The sequence below is a fragment of the Nothobranchius furzeri genome, chromosome 1, assembly GCF_043380555.1.
Source record: "Nothobranchius furzeri strain GRZ-AD chromosome 1, NfurGRZ-RIMD1, whole genome shotgun sequence".
In the NCBI taxonomy this organism is placed as follows: Eukaryota; Metazoa; Chordata; class Actinopteri; order Cyprinodontiformes; family Nothobranchiidae; genus Nothobranchius; species Nothobranchius furzeri.
Window position 1 is genome coordinate 32,499,872 of NC_091741.1, and position 22,657 is coordinate 32,522,528.

The 22,657-nt window shown below is 49.3% G+C and overlaps 1 protein-coding gene across 1 annotated transcript in view; it reads right to left on the reverse strand.

Moving 5' to 3' along the window:
• The window catches only part of tnpo3 (transportin 3), a 72,149-nt gene that overhangs the window by 48,411 nt on the left and 1,081 nt on the right, over positions 1–22,657 (reverse strand). The window contains exon 2 of the mRNA XM_070554162.1: positions 22,379–22,579. Coding sequence (XP_070410263.1) covers positions 22,379–22,579 — 201 coding nt within the window. The remainder of the gene's footprint in view (positions 1–22,378; positions 22,580–22,657) is intronic.

The window sequence follows — 22,657 nt, forward strand, 5'->3', positions numbered from 1 at the left end:
AACATCAGACCTCCTCTAGACTCCTCCTGCTGTCAGGCAAAAACATCAGACCTCCTCTAGACTCCTCCTACTGTCAGGCAAAAACATCAGACCTCCTCTAGACTCCTCCTGCTGTCAGAAACAAACATCAGACCTCCTCTAGACTCCTCCTGCTGTCAGAAACAAACATCAGACCTCCTCTAGACTCCTCCTGCTGTCAGACAAAAACATCAGAACTCCTCTAGACTCCTCCTGCTGTCAGACAAAAACATCAGACCTCCTCTAGACTCCTCCTGCTGTCAGACACAAACATCAGACCTCCTCTAGACTCCTCCTGCTGTCAGACACAAACATCAGACCTCCTCTAAACTCCTCCTGCTGTCAGACAAAAACATAAGACCTCCTCTAAACTCCTCCTGCTGTCAGACAAAAACATCAGACCTCCTCTAGACTCCTCCTGCTGTCAGACAAAAACATCAGACCTCCTCTAGACTCCTCCTGCTGTCAGACACAAACATTAGACCTCCTCTAAACTCCTCCTGCTGTCAGACAAAAACATCAGACCTCCTCTAAACTCCTCCTGCTCTCAGACAAAAATATCAGACCTCCTCTAGACTCCTCCTGCTGTCAAACACAAACATCAGACCTCCTCTAGACTCCTCCTGCTGTCAGACAAAAACATCAGAACTCCTCTAGACTCCTCCTACTGTCAGACAAAAACATCAGACCTCCTAGTCTAGACTCCTCCTGCTGTCAGACAAAAACACCTGACCTCCTCTAGACTCCTCCTGCTGTCAGACACAAATGTCAGACCTCCTCTAGACTCCTCCTGCTGTCAAACACAAACATCAGACCTCCTCTAGACTCCTCCTGCTGTCAAACACAAACACCTGACCTCCTCTAGACTCCTCCTGCTGTCAAACACAAACGTCAGACCTCCTCTAGACTCCTCCTGCTGTCAGACAAAAACACCTGACCTCCTCTAGACTCCTCCTGCTGTCAGATCCAAACATCAGACGTCCTTTAGACTCCTCCTGCTTCAGACACAAACAACTGACCTCCTCTAGACTCCTCCTGCTGTCAGATACAAACACCTGACCTCCTCTAGACTCCTCCTGCTGTCAGATACAAACATCAGACCTCCTCTAGACTCCTCCTGCTGAGGGATACAAACATCAGACCTCCTCTAGACTCCTTCTGATGTCAAACACAAACACCTGACCTCCTCTAGACTCCTTCTTATGTCAGACACAAACATCAGACCTCCTCTAGACTCCTCCTGCTGTCAAACACAAACACCTGACCTCCTCTAGACTCCTTCTGATGTCAAACACAAACACCTGACCTCCTCTAGACTCCTTCTGATGTCAAACACAAACACCTGACCTCCTCTAGACTCCTTCTTATGTCAGACATAAACATCAGACCTCCTCTAGACTCCTCCTGCTGTCAAACACAAACACCTGACCTCCTCTAGACTCCTTCTGATGTCAAACACAAACACCTGACCTCCTCTAGACTCCTTCTTATGTCAGACACAAACATCAGACCTCCTCTAGACTCCTCCTGCTGTCAGACACAAACATCAGACCTCCTCTAGACTCCTCCTGCTGTCAGACACAAACATCAGACCTCCTCTAGACTCCTCCTGCTGTCAGACACAAACACCTGACCTCCTCTAGACTCCTCCTGCTGTAAGACACAAACATCAGACCTCCTCTAGACCCCTCCTGCTGTCAGACACAAACATCAGAACTCCTCTAGACTCCTCCTACTGTCAGAAAAAAACATCAGACCTCCTCTAGACTCCTCCTGCTGTCAGGCAAAAACATCAGACCTCCTCTAGACTCCTCCTACTGTCAGGCAAAAACATCAGACCTCCTCTAGACCACTCCTGCTGTCAGAAACAAACATCAGACCTCCTCTAGACTCCTCCTGCTGTCAGAACAAACATCAGACCTCCTCTAGACTCCTCCTGCTGTCAGACACAAACATCAGACCTCCTCTAAACTCCTCCTGCTGTCAGACAAAAACATCAGACCTCCTCTAAACTCCTCCTGCTGTCAGACAAAAACATCAGACCTCCTCTAAACTCCTCCTGCTGTCAGACACAAACATCAGACCTCCTCTAAACTCCTCCTGCTGTCAGACACAAACATCAGACCTCCTCTAAACTCCTCCTGCTGTCAGACAAAAACATCAGACCTCCTCTAGACTCCTCCTGCTGTCAGACAAAAACATCAGACCTCCTCTAAACTCCTCCTGCTGTCAAACACAAACATCAGACCTCCTTTAGACTCCTCCTGCTGTCAGACACAAACATCAGACCTCCTCTAGACTCCTCCTGCTGTCAGACAAAAACATCAGACCTCCTCTAAACTCCTCCTGCTGTCAGACACAAACATCAGACCTCCTTTAGACTCCTCCTGCTGTCAGACACAAACACCAGACCTCCTCTAGACTCCTCCTGCTGTCAGACACAAACACCTGACCTCCTCTAGACTCCTCCTGCTGTCAGACACAAACACCTGACCTCCTCTAGACTCCTCCTGCTGTCAGACACAAACACCTGACCTCCTCTAGACTCCTCCTACTGTCAGACACAAACACCTGACCTCCTCTAGACTCCTCCTGCTGTCAAGACACAAACACCTGACCTCCTCTAGACTCCTCCTGCTGTCAGACACAAACATCAGACCTCCTCTAGACTCCTCCTGCTGTCAGATACAAACATCAGACCTCCTCTAAACTCCTCCTGCTGTCAAACACAAACATCAGACCTCCTCTAGACTCCTCCTGCTGTCAGACACAAACACCTGACCTCCTCTAGACTCCTCCTGCTGTCAGATACAAACACCTGACCTCCTCTAGACTCCTTCTGATGTCAAACACAAACATCAGACCTCCTCTAGACTCCTCCTGCTGTCAGACACAAACATCAGACCTCCTCTAGACTCCTCCTGCTGTCAGACACAAACATCAGACCTCCTCTAAACTCCTCCTGCTGTCAAACACAAACATCAGACCTCCTCTAGACTCCTCCTGCTGTCAGACACAAACATCAGAACTCCTCTAGACTCCTCCTACTGTCAGAAAAAAACATCAGACCTCCTCTAGACTCCTCCTGCTGTCAAACACAAACATCAGACCTCCTCTAAACTCCTCCTGCTGTCAAACACAAACATCAGACCTCCTCTAGACTCCTCCTGCTGTCAGACACAAACACCTGACCTCCTCTAGACTCCTCCTGCTGTCAGACACAAACATCAGAACTCCTCTAGACTCCTCCTACTGTCAGAAAAAAACATCAGACCTCCTCTAGACTCCTCCTGCTGTCAGACACAAACATCAGACCTCCTCTAGACTCCTCCTGATGTCAGACACAAACATCAGACCTCCTTTAGACTCCTCCTGCTGTCAGACACAAACATCAGACCTCCTCTAGACTCCTCCTACTGTCAGACAAAAACATCAGACCTCCTAGTCTAGACTCCTCCTGCTGTCAGACAAAAACACCTGACCTCCTCTAGACTCCTCCTGCTGTCAGACAAAACATCAGACCTCCTCTAAACTCCTGCTGTCAGACACAAACATCAGACCTCCTCTAGACTCCTCCTGCTGTCAGACAAAAACATCAGACCTCCTCTAAACTCCTCCTGCTGTCAAACACAAACATCAGACCTCCTTTAGACTCCTCCTGCTGTCAGACACAAACATCAGACCTCCTCTAGACTCCTCCTGCTGTCAGACACAAACATCAGACCTCCTCTAGACTCCTGCTGTCAGACACAAACATCAGACCTCCTCTAGACTCCTCCTGCTGTCAGACACAAACATCAGACCTCCTCTAAACTCCTCCTGCTGTCAAACACAAACATCAGACCTCCTCTAGACTCCTCCTGCTGTCAGACACAAACACCTGACCTCCTCTAGACTCCTCCTGCTGTCAGACAAACATCAGAACTCCTCTAGACTCCTCCTGCTGTCAGGCAAAAACATCAGACCTCCTCTAGACTCCTCCTGCTGTCAGGCAAAAACATCAGACCTCCTCTAGACTCCTCCTACTGTCAGGCAAAAACATCAGACCTCCTCTAGACTCCTCCTGCTGTCAGAAACAAACATCAGACCTCCTCTAGACTCCTCCTGCTGTCAGAAACAAACATCAGACCTCCTCTAGACTCCTCCTGCTGTCAGACAAAAACATCAGAACTCCTCTAGACTCCTCCTGCTGTCAGACAAAAACATCAGACCTCCTCTAGACTCCTCCTGCTGTCAGACACAAACATCAGACCTCCTCTAGACTCCTCCTGCTGTCAGACACAAACATCAGACCTCCTCTAAACTCCTCCTGCTGTCAGACAAAAACATAAGACCTCCTCTAAACTCCTCCTGCTGTCAGACAAAAACATCAGACCTCCTCTAGACTCCTCCTGCTGTCAGACAAAAACATCAGACCTCCTCTAGACTCCTCCTGCTGTCAGACACAAACATTAGACCTCCTCTAAACTCCTCCTGCTGTCAGACAAAAACATCAGACCTCCTCTAAACTCCTCCTGCTCTCAGACAAAAATATCAGACCTCCTCTAGACTCCTCCTGCTGTCAAACACAAACATCAGACCTCCTCTAGACTCCTCCTGCTGTCAGACAAAAACATCAGAACTCCTCTAGACTCCTCCTACTGTCAGACAAAAACATCAGACCTCCTAGTCTAGACTCCTCCTGCTGTCAGACAAAAACACCTGACCTCCTCTAGACTCCTCCTGCTGTCAGACACAAATGTCAGACCTCCTCTAGACTCCTCCTGCTGTCAAACACAAACATCAGACCTCCTCTAGACTCCTCCTGCTGTCAAACACAAACACCTGACCTCCTCTAGACTCCTCCTGCTGTCAAACACAAACGTCAGACCTCCTCTAGACTCCTCCTGCTGTCAGACAAAAACACCTGACCTCCTCTAGACTCCTCCTGCTGTCAGATCCAAACATCAGACGTCCTTTAGACTCCTCCTGCTTCAGACACAAACAACTGACCTCCTCTAGACTCCTCCTGCTGTCAGATACAAACACCTGACCTCCTCTAGACTCCTCCTGCTGTCAGATACAAACATCAGACCTCCTCTAGACTCCTCCTGCTGAGGGATACAAACATCAGACCTCCTCTAGACTCCTTCTGATGTCAAACACAAACACCTGACCTCCTCTAGACTCCTTCTTATGTCAGACACAAACATCAGACCTCCTCTAGACTCCTCCTGCTGTCAAACACAAACACCTGACCTCCTCTAGACTCCTTCTGATGTCAAACACAAACACCTGACCTCCTCTAGACTCCTTCTGATGTCAAACACAAACACCTGACCTCCTCTAGACTCCTTCTTATGTCAGACATAAACATCAGACCTCCTCTAGACTCCTCCTGCTGTCAAACACAAACACCTGACCTCCTCTAGACTCCTTCTGATGTCAAACACAAACACCTGACCTCCTCTAGACTCCTTCTTATGTCAGACACAAACATCAGACCTCCTCTAGACTCCTCCTGCTGTCAGACACAAACATCAGACCTCCTCTAGACTCCTCCTGCTGTCAGACACAAACATCAGACCTCCTCTAGACTCCTCCTGCTGTCAGACACAAACACCTGACCTCCTCTAGACTCCTCCTGCTGTAAGACACAAACATCAGACCTCCTCTAGACCCCTCCTGCTGTCAGACACAAACATCAGAACTCCTCTAGACTCCTCCTACTGTCAGAAAAAAACATCAGACCTCCTCTAGACTCCTCCTGCTGTCAGGCAAAAACATCAGACCTCCTCTAGACTCCTCCTACTGTCAGGCAAAAACATCAGACCTCCTCTAGACCACTCCTGCTGTCAGAAACAAACATCAGACCTCCTCTAGACTCCTCCTGCTGTCAGAACAAACATCAGACCTCCTCTAGACTCCTCCTGCTGTCAGACACAAACATCAGACCTCCTCTAAACTCCTCCTGCTGTCAGACAAAAACATCAGACCTCCTCTAAACTCCTCCTGCTGTCAGACAAAAACATCAGACCTCCTCTAAACTCCTCCTGCTGTCAGACACAAACATCAGACCTCCTCTAAACTCCTCCTGCTGTCAGACACAAACATCAGACCTCCTCTAAACTCCTCCTGCTGTCAGACAAAAACATCAGACCTCCTCTAGACTCCTCCTGCTGTCAGACAAAAACATCAGACCTCCTCTAAACTCCTCCTGCTGTCAAACACAAACATCAGACCTCCTTTAGACTCCTCCTGCTGTCAGACACAAACATCAGACCTCCTCTAGACTCCTCCTGCTGTCAGACAAAAACATCAGACCTCCTCTAAACTCCTCCTGCTGTCAGACACAAACATCAGACCTCCTTTAGACTCCTCCTGCTGTCAGACACAAACACCAGACCTCCTCTAGACTCCTCCTGCTGTCAGACACAAACACCTGACCTCCTCTAGACTCCTCCTGCTGTCAGACACAAACACCTGACCTCCTCTAGACTCCTCCTGCTGTCAGACACAAACACCTGACCTCCTCTAGACTCCTCCTACTGTCAGACACAAACACCTGACCTCCTCTAGACTCCTCCTGCTGTCAAGACACAAACACCTGACCTCCTCTAGACTCCTCCTGCTGTCAGACACAAACATCAGACCTCCTCTAGACTCCTCCTGCTGTCAGATACAAACATCAGACCTCCTCTAAACTCCTCCTGCTGTCAAACACAAACATCAGACCTCCTCTAGACTCCTCCTGCTGTCAGACACAAACACCTGACCTCCTCTAGACTCCTCCTGCTGTCAGATACAAACACCTGACCTCCTCTAGACTCCTTCTGATGTCAAACACAAACATCAGACCTCCTCTAGACTCCTCCTGCTGTCAGACACAAACATCAGACCTCCTCTAGACTCCTCCTGCTGTCAGACACAAACATCAGACCTCCTCTAAACTCCTCCTGCTGTCAAACACAAACATCAGACCTCCTCTAGACTCCTCCTGCTGTCAGACACAAACATCAGAACTCCTCTAGACTCCTCCTACTGTCAGAAAAAAACATCAGACCTCCTCTAGACTCCTCCTGCTGTCAAACACAAACATCAGACCTCCTCTAAACTCCTCCTGCTGTCAAACACAAACATCAGACCTCCTCTAGACTCCTCCTGCTGTCAGACACAAACACCTGACCTCCTCTAGACTCCTCCTGCTGTCAGACACAAACATCAGAACTCCTCTAGACTCCTCCTACTGTCAGAAAAAAACATCAGACCTCCTCTAGACTCCTCCTGCTGTCAGACACAAACATCAGACCTCCTCTAGACTCCTCCTGATGTCAGACACAAACATCAGACCTCCTTTAGACTCCTCCTGCTGTCAGACACAAACATCAGACCTCCTCTAGACTCCTCCTGCTGTCAAACACAAACATCAGACCTCCTCTAGACTCCTCCTGCTGTCAGACACAAACATCGGACCTCCTCTAGACTCCTCCTGCTGTCAGACAAAAACATCAGACCTCCTCTAAACTCCTCCTGCTGTCAAACACAAACACCTGACCTCCTCTAGACTCCTCCTGCTGTCAGACACAAACACCTGACGTCCTCTAGACTCCTCCTGCTGTCAGACACAAACATCAGACATCCTCTAGACTCCTCCTGCTGTCAGACACAAACACCTGACCTCCTCTAGACTCCTCCTGCTGTCAGACAAAAATATCAGACCTCCTCTAGACTCCTCCTGCTGTCAAACACAAACATCAGACCTCCTCTAGACTCCTCCTGCTGTCAGACAAAAAAATCAGACCTCCTCTAAACTCCTCCTGCTGTCAGACACAAACACCTGACCTCCTCTAAACTCCTCCTGCTGTCAGACACAAACATCAGACCTCCTCTAGACTCCTCCTGCTGTCAGACACAAACATCAGACCTCCTCTAGACTCCTCCTGCTGTCAGACACAAACATCAGACCTCCTCTAAACTCCTCCTGCTGTCAAACACAAACACCTGACCTCCTCTAGACTCCTCCTGCTGTCAGACACAAACATCAGAACTCCTCTAGACTCCTCTTACTGTCAGACAAAAACATCAGAACTCCTCTAGACTCCTCCTACTGTCAGGCAAAAACATCAGACCTCCTCTAGACTCCTCCTACTGTCAGACAAAAACATCAGACCTCCTCTAAACTCCTCCTGCTGTCAGACACAAACATCAGACCTCCTCTAGACTCCTCTAGACTCCTCCTGCTGTCAGGCAAAAACATCAGACCTCCTCTAGACTCCTCCTACTGTCAGACACAAACATCAGACCTCCTCTAAACTCCTCCTGCTGTCAGAAACAAACATCAGACCTCCTCTAGACTCCTCCTACTGTCAGGCAAAAACATCAGACCTCCTCTAAACTCCTCCTGCTGTCAGACACAAACATCAGAACTCCTCTAGACTCCTCCTACTGTCAGGCAAAAACATCAGACCTCCTCTAGACTCCTCCTGCTGTCAGGCAAAAACATCAGACCTCCTCTAGACTCCTCCTACTGTCAGACAAAAACATCAGACCTCCTCTAAACTCCTCCTGCTGTCAGGCAAAAACATCAGACCTCCTCTAGACTCCTCCTGCTGTCAGGCAAAAACATCAGACCTCCTCTAGACTCCTCCTGCTGTCAGGCAAAAACATTAGACCTCCTCTAAACTCCTCCTGCTGTCAGACACAAACATCAGACCTCCTCTAAACTCCTCCTGCTGTCAAACACAAACATCAGACCTCCTTTAGACTCCTCCTGCTGTCAGACACAAACATCAGACCTCCTCTAGACTCCTCCTGCTGTCAGACAAAAACACCTGACCTCCTCTAGACTCCTCCTGCTGTCAGACACAAACATCAGACCTCCTCTAAACTCCTCCTGCTGTCAGACACAAACACCTGACCTCCTCTAGACTCCTCCTGCTGTCAGACACAAACACCTGACCTCCTCTAGACTCCTCCTGCTGTCAGACACAAACACCTGACCTCCTCTAGACTCCTCCTGCTGTCAGACACAAACACCTGACCTCCTCTAGACTCCTCCTACTGTCAGACACAAACACCTGACCTCCTCTAGACTCCTCCTGCTGTCAGACACAAACACCTGACCTCCTCTAGACTCCTCCTGCTGTCAGACACAAACACCTGACCTCCTCTAGACTCCTCCTGCTGTCAGACACAAACACCTGACCTCCTCTAGACTCCTCCTGCTGTCAGACACAAACACCTGACCTCCTCTAGACACCTCCTGCTGTCAGACACAAACACCTGACCTCCTCGAGACTCCTCCTGCTGTCAGACACAAACACCTGACCTCCTCGAGACTCCTCCTACTGTCAGACACAAACACCTGACCTCCTCTAGACTCCTCCTGCTGTCAGACACAAACACCTGACCTCCTCTAGACTCCTCCTACTGTCAGACACAAACACCTGACCTCCTCTAGACTCCTCCTGCTGTCAAGACACAAACACCTGACCTCCTCTAGACTCCTCCTGCTGTCAGACACAAACACCTGACCTCCTCTAGACTCCTCCTACTGTCAGACACAAACACCTGACCTCCTCTAGACTCCTCCTGCTGTCAGATACAAACACCTGACCTCCTCTAGACTCCTTCTGATGTCAAACACAAACATCAGACCTCCTCTAGACTCCTCCTGCTGTCAGACACAAACATCAGACCTCCTCTAGACTCCTCCTGCTGTCAGACACAAACATCAGACCTCCTCTAAACTCCTCCTGCTGTCAAACACAAACATCAGACCTCCTCTAGACTCCTCCTGCTGTCAGACACAAACATCAGAACTCCTCTAGACTCCTCCTACTGTCAGAAAAAAACATCAGACCTCCTCTAGACTCCTCCTGCTGTCAAACACAAACATCAGACCTCCTCTAAACTCCTCCTGCTGTCAAACACAAACATCAGACCTCCTCTAGACTCCTCCTGCTGTCAGACACAAACACCTGACCTCCTCTAGACTCCTCCTGCTGTCAGACACAAACATCAGAACTCCTCTAGACTCCTCCTACTGTCAGAAAAAAACATCAGACCTCCTCTAGACTCCTCCTGCTGTCAGACACAAACATCAGACCTCCTCTAGACTCCTCCTGCTGTCAGACACAAACATCAGACCTCCTTTAGACTCCTCCTGCTGTCAGACACAAACATCAGACCTCCTCTAGACTCCTCCTGCTGTCAAACACAAACATCAGACCTCCTCTAGACTCCTCCTGCTGTCAGACACAAACATCGGACCTCCTCTAGACTCCTCCTGCTGTCAGACAAAAACATCAGACCTCCTCTAAACTCCTCCTGCTGTCAAACACAAACACCTGACCTCCTCTAGACTCCTCCTGCTGTCAGACACAAACACCTGACGTCCTCTAGACTCCTCCTGCTGTCAGACACAAACATCAGACATCCTCTAGACTCCTCCTGCTGTCAGACACAAACACCTGACCTCCTCTAGACTCCTCCTGCTGTCAGACAAAAATATCAGACCTCCTCTAGACTCCTCCTGCTGTCAAACACAAACATCAGACCTCCTCTAGACTCCTCCTGCTGTCAGACAAAAACATCAGACCTCCTCTAAACTCCTCCTGCTGTCAGACACAAACACCTGACCTCCTCTAAACTCCTCCTGCTGTCAGACACAAACATCAGACCTCCTCTAGACTCCTCCTGCTGTCAGACACAAACATCAGACCTCCTCTAGACTCCTCCTGCTGTCAGACACAAACATCAGACCTCCTCTAAACTCCTCCTGCTGTCAAACACAAACACCTGACCTCCTCTAGACTCCTCCTGCTGTCAGACACAAACATCAGAACTCCTCTAGACTCCTCTTACTGTCAGACAAAAACATCAGAACTCCTCTAGACTCCTCCTACTGTCAGGCAAAAACATCAGACCTCCTCTAGACTCCTCCTACTGTCAGACAAAAACATCAGACCTCCTCTAAACTCCTCCTGCTGTCAGACACAAACATCAGACCTCCTCTAGACTCCTCTAGACTCCTCCTGCTGTCAGGCAAAAACATCAGACCTCCTCTAGACTCCTCCTACTGTCAGACACAAACATCAGACCTCCTCTAAACTCCTCCTGCTGTCAGAAACAAACATCAGACCTCCTCTAGACTCCTCCTACTGTCAGGCAAAAACATCAGACCTCCTCTAAACTCCTCCTGCTGTCAGACACAAACATCAGAACTCCTCTAGACTCCTCCTACTGTCAGGCAAAAACATCAGACCTCCTCTAGACTCCTCCTGCTGTCAGGCAAAAACATCAGACCTCCTCTAGACTCCTCCTACTGTCAGGCAAAAACATCAGACCTCCTCTAGACCACTCCTGCTGTCAGAAACAAACATCAGACCTCCTCTAGACTCCTCCTGCTGTCAGAACAAACATCAGACCTCCTCTAGACTCCTCCTGCTGTCAGACACAAACATCAGACCTCCTCTAAACTCCTCCTGCTGTCAGACAAAAACATCAGACCTCCTCTAAACTCCTCCTGCTGTCAGACAAAAACATCAGACCTCCTCTAAACTCCTCCTGCTGTCAGACACAAACATCAGACCTCCTCTAAACTCCTCCTGCTGTCAGACACAAACATCAGACCTCCTCTAAACTCCTCCTGCTGTCAGACAAAAACATCAGACCTCCTCTAGACTCCTCCTGCTGTCAGACAAAAACATCAGACCTCCTCTAAACTCCTCCTGCTGTCAAACACAAACATCAGACCTCCTTTAGACTCCTCCTGCTGTCAGACACAAACATCAGACCTCCTCTAGACTCCTCCTGCTGTCAGACAAAAACATCAGACCTCCTCTAAACTCCTCCTGCTGTCAGACACAAACATCAGACCTCCTTTAGACTCCTCCTGCTGTCAGACACAAACACCAGACCTCCTCTAGACTCCTCCTGCTGTCAGACACAAACACCTGACCTCCTCTAGACTCCTCCTGCTGTCAGACACAAACACCTGACCTCCTCTAGACTCCTCCTGCTGTCAGACACAAACACCTGACCTCCTCTAGACTCCTCCTACTGTCAGACACAAACACCTGACCTCCTCTAGACTCCTCCTGCTGTCAAGACACAAACACCTGACCTCCTCTAGACTCCTCCTGCTGTCAGACACAAACATCAGACCTCCTCTAGACTCCTCCTGCTGTCAGATACAAACATCAGACCTCCTCTAAACTCCTCCTGCTGTCAAACACAAACATCAGACCTCCTCTAGACTCCTCCTGCTGTCAGACACAAACACCTGACCTCCTCTAGACTCCTCCTGCTGTCAGATACAAACACCTGACCTCCTCTAGACTCCTTCTGATGTCAAACACAAACATCAGACCTCCTCTAGACTCCTCCTGCTGTCAGACACAAACATCAGACCTCCTCTAGACTCCTCCTGCTGTCAGACACAAACATCAGACCTCCTCTAAACTCCTCCTGCTGTCAAACACAAACATCAGACCTCCTCTAGACTCCTCCTGCTGTCAGACACAAACATCAGAACTCCTCTAGACTCCTCCTACTGTCAGAAAAAAACATCAGACCTCCTCTAGACTCCTCCTGCTGTCAAACACAAACATCAGACCTCCTCTAAACTCCTCCTGCTGTCAAACACAAACATCAGACCTCCTCTAGACTCCTCCTGCTGTCAGACACAAACACCTGACCTCCTCTAGACTCCTCCTGCTGTCAGACACAAACATCAGAACTCCTCTAGACTCCTCCTACTGTCAGAAAAAAACATCAGACCTCCTCTAGACTCCTCCTGCTGTCAGACACAAACATCAGACCTCCTCTAGACTCCTCCTGATGTCAGACACAAACATCAGACCTCCTTTAGACTCCTCCTGCTGTCAGACACAAACATCAGACCTCCTCTAGACTCCTCCTGCTGTCAAACACAAACATCAGACCTCCTCTAGACTCCTCCTGCTGTCAGACACAAACATCGGACCTCCTCTAGACTCCTCCTGCTGTCAGACAAAAACATCAGACCTCCTCTAAACTCCTCCTGCTGTCAAACACAAACACCTGACCTCCTCTAGACTCCTCCTGCTGTCAGACACAAACACCTGACGTCCTCTAGACTCCTCCTGCTGTCAGACACAAACATCAGACATCCTCTAGACTCCTCCTGCTGTCAGACACAAACACCTGACCTCCTCTAGACTCCTCCTGCTGTCAGACAAAAATATCAGACCTCCTCTAGACTCCTCCTGCTGTCAAACACAAACATCAGACCTCCTCTAGACTCCTCCTGCTGTCAGACAAAAAAATCAGACCTCCTCTAAACTCCTCCTGCTGTCAGACACAAACACCTGACCTCCTCTAAACTCCTCCTGCTGTCAGACACAAACATCAGACCTCCTCTAGACTCCTCCTGCTGTCAGACACAAACATCAGACCTCCTCTAGACTCCTCCTGCTGTCAGACACAAACATCAGACCTCCTCTAAACTCCTCCTGCTGTCAAACACAAACACCTGACCTCCTCTAGACTCCTCCTGCTGTCAGACACAAACATCAGAACTCCTCTAGACTCCTCTTACTGTCAGACAAAAACATCAGAACTCCTCTAGACTCCTCCTACTGTCAGGCAAAAACATCAGACCTCCTCTAGACTCCTCCTACTGTCAGACAAAAACATCAGACCTCCTCTAAACTCCTCCTGCTGTCAGACACAAACATCAGACCTCCTCTAGACTCCTCTAGACTCCTCCTGCTGTCAGGCAAAAACATCAGACCTCCTCTAGACTCCTCCTACTGTCAGACACAAACATCAGACCTCCTCTAAACTCCTCCTGCTGTCAGAAACAAACATCAGACCTCCTCTAGACTCCTCCTACTGTCAGGCAAAAACATCAGACCTCCTCTAAACTCCTCCTGCTGTCAGACACAAACATCAGAACTCCTCTAGACTCCTCCTACTGTCAGGCAAAAACATCAGACCTCCTCTAGACTCCTCCTGCTGTCAGGCAAAAACATCAGACCTCCTCTAGACTCCTCCTACTGTCAGACAAAAACATCAGACCTCCTCTAAACTCCTCCTGCTGTCAGGCAAAAACATCAGACCTCCTCTAGACTCCTCCTGCTGTCAGGCAAAAACATCAGACCTCCTCTAGACTCCTCCTGCTGTCAGGCAAAAACATTAGACCTCCTCTAAACTCCTCCTGCTGTCAGACACAAACATCAGACCTCCTCTAAACTCCTCCTGCTGTCAAACACAAACATCAGACCTCCTTTAGACTCCTCCTGCTGTCAGACACAAACATCAGACCTCCTCTAGACTCCTCCTGCTGTCAGACAAAAACACCTGACCTCCTCTAGACTCCTCCTGCTGTCAGACACAAACATCAGACCTCCTCTAAACTCCTCCTGCTGTCAGACACAAACACCTGACCTCCTCTAGACTCCTCCTGCTGTCAGACACAAACACCTGACCTCCTCTAGACTCCTCCTGCTGTCAGACACAAACACCTGACCTCCTCTAGACTCCTCCTGCTGTCAGACACAAACACCTGACCTCCTCTAGACTCCTCCTACTGTCAGACACAAACACCTGACCTCCTCTAGACTCCTCCTGCTGTCAGACACAAACACCTGACCTCCTCTAGACTCCTCCTGCTGTCAGACACAAACACCTGACCTCCTCTAGACTCCTCCTGCTGTCAGACACAAACACCTGACCTCCTCTAGACTCCTCCTGCTGTCAGACACAAACACCTGACCTCCTCTAGACACCTCCTGCTGTCAGACACAAACACCTGACCTCCTCGAGACTCCTCCTGCTGTCAGACACAAACACCTGACCTCCTCGAGACTCCTCCTACTGTCAGACACAAACACCTGACCTCCTCTAGACTCCTCCTGCTGTCAGACACAAACACCTGACCTCCTCTAGACTCCTCCTACTGTCAGACACAAACACCTGACCTCCTCTAGACTCCTCCTGCTGTCAAGACACAAACACCTGACCTCCTCTAGACTCCTCCTGCTGTCAGACACAAACACCTGACCTCCTCTAGACTCCTCCTACTGTCAGACACAAACACCTGACCTCCTCTAGACTCCTCCTGCTGTCAGATACAAACACCTGACCTCCTCTAGACTCCTTCTGATGTCAAACACAAACATCAGACCTCCTCTAGACTCCTCCTGCTGTCAGACACAAACATCAGACCTCCTCTAGACTCCTCCTGCTGTCAGACACAAACATCAGACCTCCTCTAAACTCCTCCTGCTGTCAAACACAAACATCAGACCTCCTCTAGACTCCTCCTGCTGTCAGACACAAACATCAGAACTCCTCTAGACTCCTCCTACTGTCAGAAAAAAACATCAGACCTCCTCTAGACTCCTCCTGCTGTCAAACACAAACATCAGACCTCCTCTAAACTCCTCCTGCTGTCAAACACAAACATCAGACCTCCTCTAGACTCCTCCTGCTGTCAGACACAAACACCTGACCTCCTCTAGACTCCTCCTGCTGTCAGACACAAACATCAGAACTCCTCTAGACTCCTCCTACTGTCAGAAAAAAACATCAGACCTCCTCTAGACTCCTCCTGCTGTCAGACACAAACATCAGACCTCCTCTAGACTCCTCCTGCTGTCAGACACAAACATCAGACCTCCTTTAGACTCCTCCTGCTGTCAGACACAAACATCAGACCTCCTCTAGACTCCTCCTGCTGTCAAACACAAACATCAGACCTCCTCTAGACTCCTCCTGCTGTCAGACACAAACATCGGACCTCCTCTAGACTCCTCCTGCTGTCAGACAAAAACATCAGACCTCCTCTAAACTCCTCCTGCTGTCAAACACAAACACCTGACCTCCTCTAGACTCCTCCTGCTGTCAGACACAAACACCTGACGTCCTCTAGACTCCTCCTGCTGTCAGACACAAACATCAGACATCCTCTAGACTCCTCCTGCTGTCAGACACAAACACCTGACCTCCTCTAGACTCCTCCTGCTGTCAGACAAAAATATCAGACCTCCTCTAGACTCCTCCTGCTGTCAAACACAAACATCAGACCTCCTCTAGACTCCTCCTGCTGTCAGACAAAAACATCAGACCTCCTCTAAACTCCTCCTGCTGTCAGACACAAACACCTGACCTCCTCTAAACTCCTCCTGCTGTCAGACACAAACATCAGACCTCCTCTAGACTCCTCCTGCTGTCAGACACAAACATCAGACCTCCTCTAGACTCCTCCTGCTGTCAGACACAAACATCAGACCTCCTCTAAACTCCTCCTGCTGTCAAACACAAACACCTGACCTCCTCTAGACTCCTCCTGCTGTCAGACACAAACATCAGAACTCCTCTAGACTCCTCTTACTGTCAGACAAAAACATCAGAACTCCTCTAGACTCCTCCTACTGTCAGGCAAAAACATCAGACCTCCTCTAGACTCCTCCTACTGTCAGACAAAAACATCAGACCTCCTCTAAACTCCTCCTGCTGTCAGACACAAACATCAGACCTCCTCTAGACTCCTCTAGACTCCTCCTGCTGTCAGGCAAAAACATCAGACCTCCTCTAGACTCCTCCTACTGTCAGACACAAACATCAGACCTCCTCTAAACTCCTCCTGCTGTCAGAAACAAACATCAGACCTCCTCTAGACTCCTCCTACTGTCAGGCAAAAACATCAGACCTCCTCTAAACTCCTCCTGCTGTCAGACACAAACATCAGAACTCCTCTAGACTCCTCCTACTGTCAGGCAAAAACATCAGACCTCCTCTAGACTCCTCCTACTGTCAGACAAAAACATCAGACCTCCTCTAAACTCCTCCTGCTGTCAGGCAAAAACATCAGACCTCCTCTAGACTCCTCCTGCTGTCAGGCAAAAACATCAGACCTCCTCTAGACTCCTCCTGCTGTCAGGCAAAAACATTAGACCTCCTCTAAACTCCTCCTGCTGTCAGACACAAACATCAGACCTCCTCTAAACTCCTCCTGCTGTCAGACAAAAACATCAGACCTCCTCTAAACTCCTCCTGCTGTCAAACACAAACATCAGACCTCCTTTAGACTCCTCCTGCTGTCAGACACAAACATCAGACCTCCTCTAGACTCCTCCTGCTGTCAGACAAAAACACCTGACCTCCTCTAGACTCCTCCTGCTGTCAGACACAAACATCAGACCTCCTCTAAACTCCTCCTGCTGTCAGACACAAACACCTGACCTCCTCTAGACTCCTCCTGCTGTCAGACACAAACACCTGACCTCCTCTAGACTCCTCCTGCTGTCAGACACAAACACCTGACCTCCTCTAGACTCCTCCTGCTGTCAGACACAAACACCTGACCTCCTCTAGACTCCTCCTACTGTCAGACACAAACACCTGACCTCCTCTAGACTCCTCCTGCTGTCAGACACAAACACCTGACCTCCTCTAGACTCCTCCTGCTGTCAGACACAAACACCTGACCTCCTCTAGACTCCTCCTGCTGTCAGACACAAACACCTGACCTCCTCTAGACTCCTCCTGCTGTCAGACACAAACACCTGACCTCCTCTAGACACCTCCTGCTGTCAGACACAAACACCTGACCTCCTCGAGACTCCTCCTACTGTCAGACACAAACACCTGACCTCCTCTAGACTCCTCCTGCTGTCAGACACAAACACCTGACCTCCTCTAGACTCCTCCTACTGTCAGACACAAACACCTGACCTCCTCTAGACTCCTCCTGCTGTCAAGACACAAACACCTGACCTCCTCTAGACTCCTCCTGCTGTCAGACACAAACACCTGACCTCCTCTAGACTCCTCCTACTGTCAGACACAAACACCTGACCTCCTCTAGACTCCTCCTGCTGTCAGACACAAACACCTGACCTCCTCTAGACTCCTCCTGCTGTCAGACACAAACACCTGACCTCCTCTAGACTCCTCCTACTGTCAGACACAAACACCTGACCTCCTCTAGACTCCTCCTGCTGTCAAACACAAACATCAGACCTCCTCTAGACTCCTCCTGCTGTCAAACACAAACATCAGACCTCCTCTAGACTCCTCCTGCTGTCAGACAAAAACATCAGACCTCCTCTAGACTCCTCCTGCTGTCAAACACAAACACCTGACCTCCTCTAGACTCCTCCTGCTGTCAGACACAAACACCTGACCTCCTCTAGACTCCTCCTGCTGTCAGACACAAACATCAGACCTCCTCTAGACTCCTCCTGCTGTCAGACAAAAATATCAGACCTCCTCTAGACTCCTCCTGCTGTCAGATACAAACATCAGACCTCCTCTAGACTCCTCCTGCTGTCAAACACAAACATCAGACCTCCTCTAGACTCCTCCTGCTGTCAGACAAAAACATCAGACCTCCTCTAAACTCCTCCTGCTGTCAAACACAAACATCAGACCTCCTGTAGACTCGTCCTGCTGTCAGAAACAAACATCAGACCTCCTCTAAACTCCTCCTGCTGTCAGACACAAACATCAGACCTCCTCTAGACTCCTCCTGCTGTCAGACACAAACATCAGACCTCCTCTAGACTCCTCCTGCTGTAAGACACAAACATCAGACCTCCTCTAAACTCCTCCTGCTGTCAGACACAAACATCAGACCTCCTCTAAACTCCTCCTGCTGTCAGACACAAACATCAGACCTCCTCTAGACTCCTCCTGCTGTCAGACACAAACATCAGACCTCCTCTAAACTCCTCCTGCTGTCAGACACAAACATCAGACCTCCTCTAGACTCCTCCTGCTGTCAGACACAAACATCAGACCTCCTCTAGACTCCTCCTGCTGTAAGACACAAACATCAGACCTCCTCTAAACTCCTCCTGCTGTAAGACACAAACATCAGACCTCCTCTAAACTCCTCCTGCTGTCAGACACAAACATCAGACCTCCTCTAGACTCCTCCTGCTGTCAGACACAAACATCAGACCTCCTCTAGACTCCTCCTGCTGTAAGACACAAACATCAGACCTCCTCTAGACTCCTCCTGCTGTCAGACACAAACATCAGACCTCCTCTAGACTCCTCCTGCTGTCAGACACAAACATCAGACCTCCTCTAGACTCCTCCTGCTGTAAGACACAAACATCAGACCTCCTCTAAACTCCTCCTGCTGTCAGACACAAACACCTGACCTCCTCTAGACTCCTCCTGCTGTCAGACACAAACATCAGAACTCCTCTAGACTCCTCCTGCTGTCAGACACAAACATCAGACCTCCTCTAAACTCCTCCTGCTGTCAGACACAAACATCAGACCTCCTCTAAACTCCTCCTGCTGTCAGACACAAACATCAGACCTCCTCTAAACTCCTCCTGCTGTCAGACACAAACATCAGACCTCCTCTAGACTCCTCCTGCTGTAAGACACAAACATCAGACCTCCTCTAGACTCCTCCTGCTGTCAGACACAAACATCAGACCTCCTCTAGACTCCTCCTGCTGTAAGACACAAACATCAGACCTCCTCTAGACTCCTCCTGCTGTCAGACACAAACATCAGACCTCCTCTAGACTCCTCCTGCTGTCAGACACAAACATCAGAACTCCTCTAGACTCCTCCTACTGTCAGGCAAAAACATCAGACCTCCTCTAGACTCCTCTTACTGTCAGACAAAAACATCAGACCTCCTCTAAACTCCTCCTGCTGTCAGATACAAACATCAGACCTCCTCTAAACTCCTCCTGCTGTCAGGCAAAAACATCAGACCTCCTCTAGACTCCTCCTACTGTCAGGCAAAAACATCAGACCTCCTCTAGACTCCTCCTACTGTCAGACAAAAACATCAGACCTCCTCTAAACTCCTCCTGCTGTCAGGCAAAAACATCAGACCTCCTCTAGACTCCTCCTGATGTCAGGCAAAAACATCAGACCTCCTCTAGACTCCTCCTGCTGTCAGAAACAAACATCAGACCTCCTCTAGACTCCTCCTGCTGTCAGACACAAACATCAGACCTCCTCTAGACTCCTCCTACTGTCAGGCAAAAACATCAGACCTCCTCTAGACTCCTCCTGCTGTCAGACACAAACATCAGACCTCCTCTAGACTCCTCCTACTGTCAGGCAAAAACATCAGACCTCCTCTAGACTCCTCCTGCTGTCAGACACAAACATCAGACCTCCTCTAGACTCCTCCTACTGTCAGGCAAAAACATCAGACCTCCTCTAGACTCCTCCTGCTGTCAGACACAAACATCAGACCTCCTCTAGACTCCTCCTGCTGTCAGGCAAAAACATCAGACCTCCTCTAGACTCCTCCTGCTGTCAGGCAAAAACATCAGACCTCCTCTAGACTCCTCCTGCTGTCAGAAACAAACATCAGACCTCCTCTAGACTCCTCCTGCTGTCAGACACAAACATCAGAACTCATCTAGACTCCTCCTGCTGTCAGACACAAACATCAGACCTCCTCTAGACTCCTCCTGCTGTCAGAAACAAACATCAGACCTCCTCTAGACTCCTCCTGCTGTCAGACACAAACATCAGACCTCCTCTAGACTCCTCCTGCTGTCAGAAACAAACATCAGACCTCCTCTAGACTCCTCCTGCTGTCAGACAAAAACATCAGACCTCCTCTAAACTCCTCCTGCTGTCAGACAAAAACATCAGACCTCCTCTAGACTCCTCCTGCTGTCAGACAAAAACATCAGACCTCCTCTAGACTCCTCCTGCTGTCAGACACAAACATCAGACCTCCTCTAGACTCCTCCTGCTGTCAGAAACAAACATCAGACCTCCTCTAGACTCCTCCTGCTGTCAGAAACAAACATCAGACCTCCTCTAGACTCCTCCTGCTGTCAGACAAAAACATCAGACCTCCTCTAAACTCCTCCTGCTGTCAGACAAAAACATCAGACCTCCTCTAGACTCCTCCTGCTGTCAGACAAAAACATCAGACCTCCTCTAGACTCCTCCTGCTGTCAGAAACAAACATCAGACCTCCTCTAGACTCCTCCTGCTGTCAGACAAAAACATCAGACCTCCTCTAAACTCCTCCTGCTGTCAGACAAAAACATCAGACCTCCTCTAGACTCCTCCTACTGTCAGACAAAAACATCAGACCTCCTCTAGACTCCTCCTGCTGTCAGACACAAACATCAGACCTCCTCTAGACTCCTCCTGCTGTCAGACAAAAATATCAGACCTCCTCTAGACTCCTCCTGCTGTCAGATACAAACATCAGACCTCCTCTAGACTCCTCCTGCTGTCAAACACAAACATAAGACCTCCTCTAGACTCCTCCTACTGTCAGACAAAAACATCAGACCTCCTCTAGACTCCTCCTGCTGTCAGAAACAAACATCAGACCTCCTCTAAACTCCTCCTGCTGTCAGACAAAAACATCAGACCTCCTCTAGACTCCTCCTACTGTCAGACAAAAACATCAGACCTCCTCTAGACTCCTCCTGCTGTCAGAAACAAACATCAGACCTCCTCTAGACTCCTCCTGCTGTCAGACAAAAACATCAGACCTCCTCTAAACTCCTCCTGCTGTCAGACAAAAACATCAGACCTCCTCTAGACTCCTCCTACTGTCAGACAAAAACATCAGACCTCCTCTAGACTCCTCCTGCTGTCAGACACAAACATCAGACCTCCTCTAGACTCCTCCTGCTGTCAGACAAAAATATCAGACCTCCTCTAGACTCCTCCTGCTGTCAGATACAAACATCAGACCTCCTCTAGACTCCTCCTGCTGTCAAACACAAACATCAGACCTCCTCTAGACTCCTCCTGCTGTCAGACAAAAACATCAGACCTCCTCTAAACTCCTCCTGCTGTCAAACACAAACATCAGACCTCCTGTAGACTCGTCCTGCTGTCAGAAACAAACATCAGACCTCCTCTAAACTCCTCCTGCTGTCAGACACAAACATCAGACCTCCTCTAGACTCCTCCTGCTGTCAGACACAAACATCAGACCTCCTCTAGACTCCTCCTGGCTTCAGACACAAACATCAGACCTCCTCTAGACTCCTCCTGCTGTCAGAAACAAATATCAGACCTCCTCTAGACTCCTTTTAATGCCATCACAAACAAATATCAGACCTCCTCTAGACTCCTCCTGCTGTCAGATACAAACATCAGACCTCCTCTAGACTCCTCCTGCTGTCAGACACAAACATCAGACCTCCTCTGGGGGTCGAGGGTCAACACTCCAACATGAAAACAAAGTGAAGCACAGACAGGTGTGTTCTGAAGGTTTTCCAGGACCGTACGCAGGTGACTTACACAAATCTAAACCTGGTATTTAACCCACGGCTCTGAGCTGAGCTGTGCATGGCTGATGAAGGAAATCCTAGAAAATCATAAACCTATGAGAAAACCTGAGACTGGGCAGCAACGGCTGAGTTACCTGTGTGACGATGATGGGGGACAAGTCTTTGAGGTTCTGGATGTGGGTCAGCAGAGAGTCTCTCAGTGCATTGTGGGTCTCTGGTGGAAGCTCGTAGAAGGATGTCTGGATCTTCATCTTCATAGTTTGCGCAGCAAAATAACACGACTCCACATCTTGTTTCAGCTGCAGTAGCTGGTCTGAGATCTCCCAGGCAAACATCTGTACACAGGAAGTGACATCATCACATCAGGTGAGCTGCTGCCAGGGGACCACTGGAGCCAGACCCAGTTTTACACA